The sequence below is a fragment of the Tupaia chinensis genome, unplaced genomic scaffold (genome assembly GCF_000334495.1).
Source record: "Tupaia chinensis unplaced genomic scaffold, TupChi_1.0 Scaffold000101_1, whole genome shotgun sequence".
In the NCBI taxonomy this organism is placed as follows: Eukaryota; Metazoa; Chordata; class Mammalia; order Scandentia; family Tupaiidae; genus Tupaia; species Tupaia belangeri.
This window is the reverse complement of record NW_006159565.1, coordinates 2817392-2831673: the sequence shown is the minus strand read 5'-3', so window position 1 is coordinate 2831673 and position 14282 is coordinate 2817392. Positions and strand designations below refer to the sequence as shown.

Genomic DNA, 14282 nt, shown 5'->3' with positions numbered 1-14282 from the left:
CTAGACAGCGTAGGAAGGCCCTGGGTGATCCTGCCTCTTAGGCCCCTCCCTGAGGGCAACCAAAGGCTAGAGTTGGTTAGGAAAAGCACATCTTGCCCCGGACAAGCCAGACCCCTGTTCTTCTGAGAATGGACACTAGAGATCCCACTGAAGGCCCACTCAACACAACTCAATGGGCTGAGGGGACCTTCCTAGACCCCAGACCTAGGTCCATGAGGCACCTCCCATATCCAGCCAGCCCTGGGCTTCTGGAGCATCTCCCAGGGGTCTGCTTTCTGAACTCAGGAGAAACTGTCTTCCCAGTTGTACTGTTTATGAAGCAATGCGTACATTTAATGGTTTGTCCAAGTCATGCTAACTCGGGGACTTCCCGGGGAATAGTCATTTTTTCTAGATCCACAGCTGGGGTGAGGATCACGGAGGGTGTGGAAGGGGCTGGTGCAATGCCGGCCTTGATGGCCACTAGGTCACTACCCACTCATGGAGGCCTGTGGGGTTCCTCACATAAGGAATCTAGTCATACAGCCATAGAACAGAGAAGTTCTGGGGTGGGCCCTGGAGTGGGTACAGCACCCAGACAGACAGCTGGAAAGACAGAGTCCAGTTCTGCCCTCAGAACCTGGGACCAGCTGAGCTCCTACCTGAAGTGCCTGCCGGGCTGGGGCCTGGGGGAGAAGCCCGGGATTTGGACATGGTCCCTATCTTCCCTTTGAAGCTGCTGCTCAGTCGTGACTCAAGCTCCGCATAGACAGCCGACATCTGGGGGGAGGCAGGAGTGAGTCCAGTCTATTCCCACTTCCCTCACATAGTTACAGAGGCAGGCCTGGGTGATCTGACAGGGAAGAGTCTGCCCCAGCCTGAAGCAGCCACAGCAGTCATGGGCCACCCACCCTCTCCTCCATTGATCCCACCTGGAGGGCAGAGAGAAGGTCTCACCATCTTGGGGTTGGGGGTCTCAGGGAGGGATGTGCCATCACCCGCCTGGCGCTCTCCTGGGATCAGAGGAAGAGGCATCTCAGGGCAGTCACTGGGACCTGCTGAGGAATGAGGAGGGCTGAGTCTTCCATGGGGGTCTAGTTACCACATCTGAGCCCCAAGGTTCAGGCCCTCCCCCTGGCCCAAAACCAAGCCCAGAACCACCAGGTCCTACAGATCAGGAGAGCCACCACTCACTCAGCCCCATTCACTCTCATCCCCTGGGATTTCTCATCTCACCAAGCCTTTTTTGAAGGTGGGAACACTGAGCCCCAATTATAGCTTCCCACCTCTCCAGCCTTCCATCTGGGGCCTTACTGCAGCTAAGGCTGGCCTCCAGGCCCTGGGACCGGAGGCTGCGGCGGCACATAGAAGAGGCCCTCAGGGAGCTCCGCAGCTGGGGCTCAGGCACTGGCTCCGGCTCCAGCTCCGGCTCCGGCTCCAGGTCCAGTTCAGGCTCTGGCTCTGTTGTGGGATATGCAGGAAGATAAGGCCCCTTGTCTTCTTAGCCAGACAAGGGGCCTCCAAAAACGAGAGTAAGGGCCAAAGCCGTGTGCACTAACACCTGGACCCCAGGCCATGGGGCCTGCTCTGCTCACTTCTAGGAAAACTGTCAGGGGAAGCCCTGGAGCCATGAATAGGAGGAGCACCTAGGTGCAGCCAGCTGAAGACAGAAGCCCAGGTGGGAGTGGCCATAGAACACCCCAACAAGGTTCTGCTTATGACAAGAACCTTGGAACCCATGCTTCGACGATCTCAAGCCCTGTGCTTGGACCAGGTCTTGTCCCTGATGCCCACAAGGCCTTGTGGGGTAAAATAGAAGGTTCTAGATCTGGGGAGATGTATGGGACTGTCAGCCCTCCCCAAAAAATTATAGGTCTCTGGGACCAGGGATAGTGAGCATGCAAGAGCCAGCTTGTAACTTATCTGCAGAGACTGTCACAAAGGTATGGAGTGCCTAGACAAAGTAAATTCACACTTTCTGTTCACAAGGCCTAAATACTGACATGCATAGTTTCGTGGGCACAAAGGGGGCATCCATTGGCAGGTGAGCAGAGCAGGGAGCTGAGGCTGCATGTGGTCCCACAGGCCCATGTGTGTGAGTGTATGTGTGTGTAGGTGTGTGTGCATCCACACTAGGAGCCTACCAGCCAGTTGTGACTGGCTCTATGCTCATAATCCAGGTTGCATGCACAGCTGTGTCTCTCAACAGAGACCACACAAATTTATTGATCTGTACCACATTGCCTAGGTTGCAAAGCACAACCACTGAACTCACCACTATTTTGTGAGTGAGAACCCCAAGACCCAAGTAGTTACGGGTGCACCTAACATCTCAGGTTAGGGCTCAGCTGCAGTGAGTAGTTCCCATGATCCTAGCTGGCTGGGAAGGCTGAGGGAAGGATCACATCTTGATAACCTATTTGAGGGTGCTTGTCTTTCTCTCCCTGTCCCTGTTTCTCCCTCTCATTCCTTCTTTCTTCTTCATTAAAGAGATAAAGAAACTTTGAAAAAAGAAGTTTTGGGCCAGCCCACGGGGAGGCTGAATCCCATATGTCTGACTGTACAGCCTGAACCCTAGACCTGGTGGCTTAAAAAACACTCCAGGTGTGTGTGCATGCATACCCAAAATCTAAAAAGGAGAAATGCAGGAAAACGAATTGTGGTGTGACCATTCCCTCTGGGGGATGCTTTCTCACTTTCCAGCTCTCTCTCTGTCCCATCCTCTAGCAAATTAAAAAAAAAAAAAAAAAAAAAAAAAAAACACAAAAAAAAAAAAAAAAAAAAAAAAAAAAAAAAGCCTCAGGTTTTACAGGGTAAAAGTCGAGTTGGGAAGGCAAGACCATGGGGCCAGGCCTGGGCCAAGCCCTGGTGTGTTGGGTGTGTACGTATCTGCATGGTGTGTGGGCACTCTGTTGGGTGTAAGAGGACCCACATCATCTCTAAGACCTCAAAGGTACCTGGCTGCAGGCAGGGGAGAAGCACAGGAGGGGGCACTTACCTGTCATGGCTGTGTAGCCCAGGAAGCAGGTGATCTTCTCCTGGCAGAGCTCCTGCTCCTCATAGGTCAGCAGCTGGTAGATGAATTGCCAGAGGACCTGCTTGGCAGGTGTGTCCAGCACAGGGTAGACATCAACAATGAGGGTATCAATGTTCCTGGGAAAGGAGGCAGGAACAAGAGTTTCATTACTCAGGGCTCACCATAGGAAGAGGAGTGGGGTGAACAAGGGGACACTTCCAGGCCACAGGATTCAGCTTCATGCTCTCTCCCCACCCTCACAAGACAAAGAAGTGGGCAGGAAGGCAGGCTCTAAGGACAGGCTGCCTAGATTCAAACCCCAGCTCTTCCACTTACCAGCCAAGTGACCTTTCTCAAGTTATGTAACCTCTGGGGCCAGCCAGTGGCATGGTGGTTAAGACAGCTGGATCCCATGAGGCTGACTAAGCAATCTGAGTCCCAGATTTGGCAGCTTGAAAAATACACAGGGTGTGTGTGCGTGCATGCCCAAAATCCCAAAAGGAGAATGAAGGAGACAGGACTGCAACATGGCTATCACCCCTGGGTAAGCTGGGTGAAGGGTGGGGTGCTTTCTCATTTTCCCTCCCTTCCTCCCTCCCTCACTCTCTCTCTGTCTCTCTCAGGCCAGAACACACACCCTAGAGCCAAAACAAAATAAAACAAAACAAAACAATACCCAAAGACTTCTCTGTGCCTCAGTTTCCTCATCTGTAATATGTGATAAACAATTAGCATCTACTACATAGAGCTGTTATGAAGATTAAAATATACAGGGCCAAACCATGGTATGGCAGTAATGCAGCTCTCTGCAATGATAAACCCACACGGGTGGGTCTCAGGTTCAAGGCTCCTGCCTGTGATCTAAACAGGCTGGGTCTGGAGTATATTACATGAAGGCCCTGCTGGGGGTTCTCATCTCTCTACCTCTCTCTCTGCCTCTATCTTTCTCTCATGGAATAAGTAAATTAATTGAGTTTTTAAAGATGAAAACATACAAAATGTTTGGGAAAACTGACTCACTGGGGACCAGCAGTTAGTGTAATGGCTGTGTCGCTGGACTCCCATGTAGTTGACCGTGGTTCGAGTCCTGGACCTGGTGACTTAAACTAACACTGGGCACATGCTGGGTGTGTGTGTGCATATGTGCTCAAGATCCCAAGAGGAGAATGGAGGAAAAGGGATTGTGGCGTGGCCATCCCCCCTGGAGGGTGATTTCTCGCTTTCTGTCTCTCTCTGTCTTTCTGGTGAGCTCAGACGCCCTATAGCAAACAAAACAAAACAAAACAAAACAAAAACTGTCTCACTGTATCAGGGTGAGCAAATGATGGCCCATGGGCTAAAATCTGCCTGTTTTGTAAATAAAATTTTATGGACTACAGCCAACCTGTCTGTTTATATATTGCTTATGTTTGTTCTCAAGCTACAACAACAGGGTAGAATAGTGGTGATGGAGACCTGCATGGGCCACAAAGCCTAAAATATTTGTTTGGCTCTTCATAGAAACAGTTTGCTGGTTTCTGCATTATATGAAAAAGAAAAATCTGGTTTCTTACATAACACATAAAGGTGAACTCTTGGTAGATGAAAGACCTTTTGTGTGGCATTACATAAAGGTCCAGTTTTTAAAATCCTTCCTTTCTTCTAGGTCAGAAGTTAAAATTAATAGAATATCTTTTGGCCTAGAAGCAAGGGAAGCCGTTTTTAAATTTCCAAAGCTAAAACCAAGTTTGATTATAAAAATCAACTTAAATACATTATTACATATAACAGAAGTAACAAATGGGAGAAGATATTTACAATGTAAAAAGTAATGAAGAACCAATATCTAAAATATATAAGAAACTCATGCAAATCAACAAGAACAAAAGGCTCAATAAAACAAAGATGGACAAAGGGTAAGAACAGGTAATTCATAGAGAACACAGAAATAGCTAATAAGTATATGAAAAGATGCTTAAAATAATTAGCTTAAAAAAGAAAGAAAAACAAATTAAAATAATAAGATATTAGGCTAGCCCTGTAGCCTAGTGGTTAAGAGAGCAGAATCCCACATGGCCAATCATGTAGTTCAAATCCCTACCCTGTGACTTGAGACACACACATGCTGGGTGTGTGTGTGCATGTGTGCTCAAAACCCAAAGAGGATGGAGAAATAAAGAAGGGATTGTAGTGTGACACTGCTCCATTGCAGGGGGTGGGGTGCTTTCTCCTTCTCTCTCTCTCTCTTTTTTTTTTTTAGAGGTTTTTGCCATAGGGTGCATGCGCTTGCCAGAAAGACAGAGAGACAGAAAGCGAGAAATCACCCCCTAGGGGATGGTCATGCTTCCCTTCTCTTCCATTCTCCTCTCGGGATCTTGGGCATGCAGGCACGTGCACCTGGAGTGAGTTTAAGACACTGGGTCTGGGACTCAAACCACAGTTGACAACACAGGAGTCCAGCGACATAATCATTACGCCAACGGCTGGTCCCGTTCCTTCTCTTTCTCTCTCTACTTTCTCTTTGTTTTTCTGTCTTTCTCTGGTGAGTGCATAAGCCCTCGAGTAAAATAATAATAATAATTTATTATTTGTTTAGATTTTTGCCATAGAGCACATGTGCTTGCCAGAGACAGAGAGAGGGAAAATGACAAGTCACCCCCTGGCAGGGGGCTGGCCACATCACAATTCCTTCTCCTCCATTCTTCTCTCTAGATTTTCACATGTTCTTGAAATGTTTTTCAAGCCACCAGGTTTGGAACTTGAACTGTGCAATCAGGGATTCAGTGCCTTAACCAACATGCCACCTGCTGGCCTATGACAATTAAAAAAAAAAAAAAAAAAAGATGTTGGGCATCTGTATCCTAAGTGGGTAATTGCATGGTTCAGCCCCAGTGGCTTGGAAAACAGGCCATGACAAAATTTAAAATAATAATAATAATAATAAAACAAGATGCCATTTTAAGACTAAAAGACTAGCAAAAATAAAAAGCTGGATATTGCTGTGATCCACAGGAATCTGGCTGCAGTTATAGCCGATGTATTAAATCTACACAGGACAATGTGGACAGGGCGAAACACACATGGTACTTGGTGAAAAAGTCAGACACAGAATGCAACAAATAGCACAAGGATGATGTGAAAGGAAAGTAGAGCATGCTAAACAACAATTCCACTTTGCAAGAACATCTTCAAACCAAAGAACGCTCACTAAAGTACCAGACTGGTGACCTTGGCAGAAGAGAGAGAATGGAACTAAAAGGAGATGAAAAATAAAAATAACCCAAATGGGGCCAGCAGGTGGCATGGTGATTAAGGCACTGGATACTCCCACATGGTCAACCACGGTTTGAGTCCCGGACCTGGTGGCTTGCTTTCTCACTTTCCTTCTCTCTGTGTGTCTGTCTTTCTTTGGTAAACTGACAATGACCAAATGAATAAATAAAATTAAATAAATAATTCTTAAAAAAAAAAACACACACAAATATTCATCACCAGACAAATGGGAGAACAAAATGTGATATACTCAGACAATGGAATATTATTTGGCCATAAAAAAAGAAATGAAATATATCCTATAACTTGGGCAAACTCAAAAGTATAATGCTAAATGAAAGAATCCAGACATAAAAGTCTGCATAGTATTTGATTCTAGTCATATGAAAGCTCAGAAAAGACCTGTCTGTAGAGACAAAGTAGGTTAATGGGTGTTCAAGGTCAGGGTGGGGTCAAAGGAGTGATGATGGAATGGCTTAGGTTTCTTTCTGATATGATAAAGTCCTACAGTTGACTGTGCTGATGGTTGTACATATTCATGATATGCTGAAAAAACCCACTGAATTGTGGTTTTATTAAATAGTTGAATTGTATGGTATTTCCATTTTGTTTGGTTTTTTAAAAATCTTTTTTAAAAGAATTATTTTATTTAACTTTATTTATTTATTTTAATTTGACCAGAGAGGTATATACTAATACAGAGAGAAATTGAGAAAGCAAGTCACTGGGTATGGGACTCAGACTGTGGTTGGCCATGTGGGAGTCCAGCGCCCTTAACCATCACACTACCTGCTGGCCCCAAAGTTTGTTTTAATAAAACTATTAAGATGGGACCAGCAGTAATGGCTTTGTCGCTGGACTCCCATGTAGTCAACTGCAATTCGAATCCTGGACCTGGTGGTTTAAATTCATGCTGGGCACATGTGCGTGCGTGCCCAAGATCCCGAGAGGAGAACGGAGGAGAAGGGATTGTGGCATGGCCACCTCTCCTGGGGGGGGGGGATTTGTCACTTTCTGTCTGTCTCTCTCTGTCTTTCTGGCGAGCACACACTCCTATAGCAAAAACCTCTCTGAAAAAAAAAATAAATAAAAATAAAACTACTAAGGCGCAGCCATGGTAGCACGTGCTAGACATGGCTGCTTAGCAGGCTGAAGCCACATGGGAGACACTGGTTTGATTCCTGGCTTAACCTAAACACTGGGCATGGTGGTGTGTGCACCTGGTCTCAGCTACTCAGGAGACTGAGGCAGGAGGATAGTGACATGGTAAGACCCTGTTTAAAAAGAACTATGCACATACACACACACCTACACACCAGGAAAAAAATTGTTTAGTAGATCAAAATGGAATGGACAAGTGAGGGGTTTTGCAGAGACCATGAGAATGACCCACGAACCAAAGAGTGATAACACAGTCTGCTGCAGCTGAAGTACAGGACAGACGCCAACCCCAACCCCATAGGTCAGGCTCTCTTGAGGGTCCCATCAGCAACACCACAGGTGGCCCCTGTGAGCCTCACTTCAGAGAAGGCTGTGACTCATCCAAGGTCACATAGCTAGGGGGTTTCAGAGTCAAGGTTTGTTCTAGGGCAGCCCAGATGCCCCTCACCTGGGAGGCCCTTCTACCAGTTACTGCCTGCTAAAAGCCACCCCAGGAGAGGGCTTAAGAGACTCAGGGAGACCAGGATGGTGAGTCTGGGCAGAATAGGGAGCCCACCTAGGACAGGGCCTCACCACCACCCTGACCCAGCCACCTGTGCTGGAAGAAGCTCTCAAGAGCCCGGCAGACCCCATAGCGTTCAGGAGGTGTGAGCAGGTGCTCCAGTTGCTGGCTGAAGGTCCTCCCCTGGACCCGGATACTGGACGGCAGGATCTCTGCTACCCACTGTAGGGAGGTGAGCGCTGATGATGGGTTGGGGGAATCCAAAGAATCGGAGTCTGCTGAGACCACAGGTAGGAGAGGCACAGATCACCCAGAGTCTGCAGGTCAGGTGCAGCTTCCCTGGCAGCTGGGGCCAGTAGATCTGAGCTGAGGGTGGCTGTGCAGTACTGTGCAATGGGAGACACCTGCTGCCTAAAGCTAGGGACAGGGATGGAGGAAGAGCCCTGAACAGAGTCCCCGAGGCAGCCCACTGGGGTTCTAACAGCATCCCTTGGGGACAGTGCTGGAAAGGGAAGCTGCAGGTTTGGGGGAAGAGCAGTCTCCTACTGATTCTTCAAATCCACACACAGTGGCCGCAGAGTGTCAGTGGGCCAAAGAAGCCAAGTACCAGTAGGGAACTCACCGCTGGCGAACGGGACGAGACCTTCCTCTACCACCAGTGTGGGCATTGCACCACTGCCCTGCAGCATGGACACCACCTTGTCATGGGAGCAGTTTCTGCCAAGCAGAGATGGCCCAGGAGGGCCCAACAGGGATGAGACCTGTCCATGACCACTAGCGAGACCTCCCTGTCTTGCCACAGCTGGGCCAGTACTAGTCAGAATTCTGCTTCTCCTGCTCCTTAATCTCTTGTGCAGAAGCCCCAGGCTCCAGGCCAGCTCAGTATGCTGCCCTGGGCTTGCCCTTCCTGGGTATAGAAGGTATCCACATCATCCCAGGCCAACCTCCCACCCAAGGAAAAACACAGACGGTCCCTTTGATTTTGTATCCCTAGCATCAAGCAAGAGTATTTTCTCGTTGGAAGAATAAACTGAGGTTCTAGCTCAAGTTGGGATATAGGATCAGCGTTGCCATAGGAGGCCTAGCCTGGTGGCAGTCTGTAGTGCACTGGACTGCACTGCTGGCAGCCATATGGCTGACTGCAGGTTTGGATTCCCAGGCTAGCCTGAGAACATGCTGGATATACATGTGGGCACCCAAGATCCTGAGGAGTTAGAGAGTAGGGAAAAGGGAATCATGGTGTGACTACCCTGCTGAAGGTGCTTCTTTCTCTCCCCCTCTTTTTCTCATGCATGTGCTATCATTTAAAAAGAAGGGGGGGGGCTGGCCCTATCATCTAGTGGTTAAGGGGGCTGGATCCCATGTGGCTAACTACAATTCAAATCCTGGCCCTGGAGGCTTGAAAAACGTCAGGTGCATGTATGTGCATGTCCCCAAATCCCAACACCCCATTGTGGGGTGCTTTCTCTCTCTTTTTTTTTTGTTTCTCTCTGATAAACACATATGCACTCTGGCAAATTTATAAAAAAGAAAAAGAAAAAAGGACTAGTCTGTGACCTGGTGGTTAAGGCAGCTGGATGCCACATGGCCAATAGCATGGCTCTGGTCCTGGACCCCACAGCGTGAAGAACATGCTGAGTGCATGAGTGCATGTGCCTGAAGTCCCAAAGGTAAGGAGCGATGGAAGAGAAGGGATTATAGTATGACCATGCCCCATGGGAGATGCTTTCTCACTTTCCCTTTCCTCCTCTCTCTCCCCAGTCCTCGGCAAGTACGTGTGTCCTCTGGCAAATTAAAAAATAATAATTAAAAAAAAACCTACATTATAAAGAAAAGAGTTCCCCAAGAAAAGGGACAGATCAGTGGGTCAGAGGGGATCAGCACTACGACCTGGGTATCTCAAGGGACAGGTGTCTCGGGGGATGGCTCATCACCAAGCTTGGGGTACCATAGAGCTCTGACCTCATGTCCAGTCCATTGAGGAAGAGGATCCGGTCACCAGACTTGAGGGCAGCATTGTCAGCCGGACTCCCTGGAAGTGAGAAAAGAGGGTGTGCTGGTCAGTGCTGCAAGGCAGATGCCATTCTTCTGTGCTACGGTGAGAAAGGGAGACTTGGAGACTGCACAAGGTTGACAGGCAGAGGAGAGTCAACCCCAGGCCAGCAGGTCCCCACTCTAGACTTGTGTTTTTCTCATCTCAACTGCTCTAGGGACAGAGTGATTCCCTGAGGGGTGGTACAGCATGGGGTACACTGAGCTGTTAGAGGTCAGAAACAAGGCGAGGTCGTGAGAGCAGAGCTTCTGCCCCATCTGTACACCCTGAGGTACTTCCTCCATACACTGTTTTTGGCCCCTCATTTAAAGGTCTGCCTCAGGGACCAGCCAGTGATATAGCGGTCAAGGTGGCTGGATCCCACAAAGCCAACTACATGGTTCGAATCCTGGACCCAGTGACTTGATAAACATGTTGGGCATACGTGCATGCATAAATGCCCAAAATCCCAAGAGGAGAATGGAGAAGGGACTGTGGTTGGCCATCCCCCTGGGAGGTGCTTTCATTCTCTCTCTGTTTCTCTCTGGTGAGTGCACATGCCCTACAACAAAAGCTTAAACAAAAAATTCTACATGAGGGAGAAAATGGTCTGATAAGAGGATGGGAGTCTCCTCCAGCTCAGAAACAGTGTTTTACTTTGAGTTTGCATAAGGTGAGTGTGCTTGCCAGGGAGACAGAGAGAGAAAGTGGGAAAGCATCTCTTGGGGGAATGGCCATGACATAATCCCTTCTTCTCCATTTTCCTCTCGAGATTGTGGGGCACACACCACACTTGCCCGGCATGTTTTTCAAGCCAGCAGGTCCAGGATTCAAATCACACAGTTGGCCCTGTAGGATCCAGTGGCCTTAACCACTGTGCCACTGACTGGCTCTGAAACATGGTGTATTAACCATGTTTTTCATTTTTTGTATTTCTTAATGTTTTGACATCTTGGGGAATTGTTGACCTTGGAAACACCGCTCCTCCTAGGGCTAGCCAGTTCTTTGGGTTCGTAAAGGACAAGCCCCCGAGAGCATGCCTTTCACAGCCAGGCTAACGCATCCAGTGCCCACACCTCCAATACCTCCTCTACGTGGCTCTCACACTCTGAGCCACTATCCCTCTGCCCTAATCACTCAGGACTGGGTACTAGGCAGTTAGGGACAAACCCCTATACCCTAGAGCCTGCTGAGGTTATTGAAACTAGCCAGTCCCAAACCTGCTCAGCCTGCTTACGTACCTTGCTAATCTCTTCCCATACAGCCATGATAAAAGCTCTCGCCCATGTTTCCTCTCACTCCCTGTCTCCTGACCATCCCTGTGTGGCCCCTGTGGTATGGCATGCTCCTCCCTTTGGGATCTGTGAGTAACAAACTATGTTGTCAATGGCCTAATCTGCTGGCCTCACCATAACACAATACTAGTAAAACCTAAATTTCAAACGCATGAGCTGGCCTGTAGCACAGCAGTTTAGCCCTGTACGGGAGCCAGATCACACACGCCTGACCTTGACTCAAATTCTGGCCTCGGTGGCATGTATGTGTGTGTGCATGCCTCAAATTCTGATGGGATGGAGAAAGGGAGGAAAAGGGATTACAATGTTGACCATGCCCTACTGGAGGGATGCTTTCTCTCCCACCTGGCAAACTGTCTGGCAAATTCACAGGCCCTGTGGCAATTAAAAAATAAAGCGAAACAAAACACATGGGAGTAACTGATTCTCACTCTTCGCTTTGATGATCCTGAAGGCCTAACACCTGGAAGAGAGAGCTGCTAAGCTGGCTCTTATAAACATAGTCATTTTTTTTTAAAACACTCTCTGCCTCTTTTATTAGTCATCACTAAATTTTATTTGGAAACAAGCAAGAAGAAAAGGATAAATGTTGGACTGTAAGAAGTTCTCTCTTGAGGCTGTGGAGATTAGAAAGGAAAGGAATAATCAGGGAAGACTTCCTGGGAGAGCTGGGATGTGTGTGTCCTTTCTCTGGATTGAAAATGGGGAAAGGGTGATGGCGGTGACTAATCCAATCTAGCCTATTTGGAAGGGGTCAGAGGCCCAGCAGGATTGTCCCAGGGGATCAAAGATCACTAGGGTAGGGGACCAGTCAAGGTTCTAGTCCTTAATTTGCCAGAGCCTCTGTAGCCCTCAGGCTCACCAGTTTTTTGTTTGTTTGTTTGTTTTTTGGAGAGGTTTTCGCTATAGGGCGCGTGCGCTCACCAGACAGACAGAGAGAGAGACATAGAGACAGAAAGCGAGAAATCACCCCCCAGGAGGGATGGTCATGCCGCAATCCCTTCTCCTCCATTCTCCTCTCGGGATCCTGGGCATGCATGCACATGCGCCCGGTGTGAGTTTTTAAGCCACCGGGTCCGGGATGCGAACCATGGTCGACTACATGGGAGTCCAGTGACACAGCCATTACGCTAACTGCTGGTTCCCCAGGCTCACCAGTTTTAAAAACTCCCATTTCAGCATCCACTTAGCTTCTGATGACAGGAAAGGCATAGGGTTACTGGCCTAAAGGCTGGGATGGGGAGAACCATACACTTGGGATTTAACAAGGCCCTAGACTAAGTATCCTGGTCATACATGTGGGAGAAGCAGGGTGAGACAGAGGTGGTGGTGGTGGCATGGTTGGGAGAGCCACAGTCAAACAAGAGAGATGAATCATTTCTAGAGGAAGCTCTCGAGGGAGCTCTCTAGGGATCTGTAGCTTGTGCCTCTTGTGCCTTTTCCCTATTCTGCTGTGTTAACAACCTAGTGATGCCCAAATCTGACAGAATGCCAGTTATCAGGATCAGGTCTCAGAATGAAGCAAAGGCTGGAACAATGATGCAAAGGCACTCGGAAGACGCCCATCTCACAAATGCACACACTGGAGACATGAGGTGCGGAGGTGAATGAAGGCCACAGTTTCAGCAGAGGCACTGAGGAAGTCGTATCACCAGGCATCATGCTCAGGAACTGAGAGGGGCTGGATGCACGACAGAACAGGTGACCTGGCTCTGGGGGGTGGTTACAGGACCAGGATACATTTCTGCCTCAATAAAGATGAACACATCCCCCACTCCCACTGGAGGGACAAGAAGGATTCCTGAATGGGAAGCCTCTGCCTCCTTTAAGATGCCATGATTAAGAAGGGGCAGACTGGGTGGGAAGAAACGAGGATTCCAGATTTGTGAGGACAGCGGGGGTTGGATAGAAGGCCCTGAGGCCCTGCTACCTCTCTGCGTCTAGCCTTTCTAGCAACTACTCAATTCACAGTGGACACTCTGTACAGGGAATACTGTTCGGTGCACAACTTGAGCAGGTACCAGGTCTGTCCCAGCTGTTCCAGTGTCCTGGACAGTGCCCCTAGCCCTCTCTGTGGACATAGATGAAGAACTTGGCTCACTTGGCTTGGGGTGATGTTGAACTTGAGGTTCGGCGTCCTGACCCGACTCAGCAGAAAGCTCTGGCCTCAAACATCTTAGGTAGGTGGATGCTTCTTTTTTTTTTTTTTTTTTTTGGGTTTTTTTTTTTTTTAAGGTTAGAGGTTTTTGTTATAAGGTGTGTGCACTCACCAGAGAGACAGAAAGAGAGAGACAGAAGAAGAGGAATCGCTCCCAGGGGGAATGGCCACATCGCAATCCCTTCTCCTCCATTCTCCTCTCCGGATCTTGGCCACGCACGAACACGTGCCGGGAGTGAGTTAAAGCCACCAGGTTTGGGACTCGAACAGCGGTTGACTACATGGGAGTCCAGTGACATAGCCATTATGCCAACTGCTGGTCCTGGTGAATGCTTTGTATCTACTGGATCTGAGACATTCAGGGAGGACTCAGGCAAATAAGGCTGGAAACTGGTGTGTGCGGGAGGTGGGGTAAGGCTTGCTGAGTAGCAGCCTATATGGGTAAAATTACGGGGGAGAGCTACAACGGTGTGCTTCACCACATCCTGGGCCTTAGGAACCCAGGACAACCTGGCCACCCCTCACCAGGCAAGACAGACTCGATCCAGACAGGCCCGTGGCCGCGCAGCGTGAAGCCGAAGCTCTTGTTACCCTTGTAGACTCTGACGGTCCTGGAGAGAAAGAAGGGACAGGGTAGGGCGAGCAGCGTGCCCTGCCCTGGGGGAAAAGAGGGGGCGAGTGCGCAGGGGATGTACAGTAGACATCCCGCGTTCCGCTCCCCCTAATCTTCCCTGCCCCAGGGTGCTCCCCTCTGCCCATACCCTCTGCCCAGGTCTCCATCCCCAAGCCCATGGGCAGAGTTTTCTGTTGCCCATGCCGGTGCACCCCGGATACCTGCGCGCGCCCCCGGGGCCAGCGCGGCTGCCCACCAGGGAGGAGGCCTTGCG

At 49.1% G+C, this 14282-nt stretch overlaps 1 protein-coding gene across 1 annotated transcript in view; it reads right to left on the bottom strand.

Annotated features, from left to right (window-relative positions):
- GRID2IP (Grid2 interacting protein) overlaps positions 1–14282 on the bottom strand; it is a 59771-nt gene that overhangs the window by 10183 nt on the left and 35306 nt on the right. Inside the window, 9 exon segments of the mRNA XM_006143671.2 lie at positions 642–759; positions 937–1034; positions 1294–1440; positions 2978–3132; positions 8002–8185; positions 8533–8627; positions 9873–9942; positions 13921–14006; positions 14230–14276. Coding sequence (XP_006143733.2) covers positions 642–759; positions 937–1034; positions 1294–1440; positions 2978–3132; positions 8002–8185; positions 8533–8627; positions 9873–9942; positions 13921–14006; positions 14230–14276 — 1000 coding nt within the window.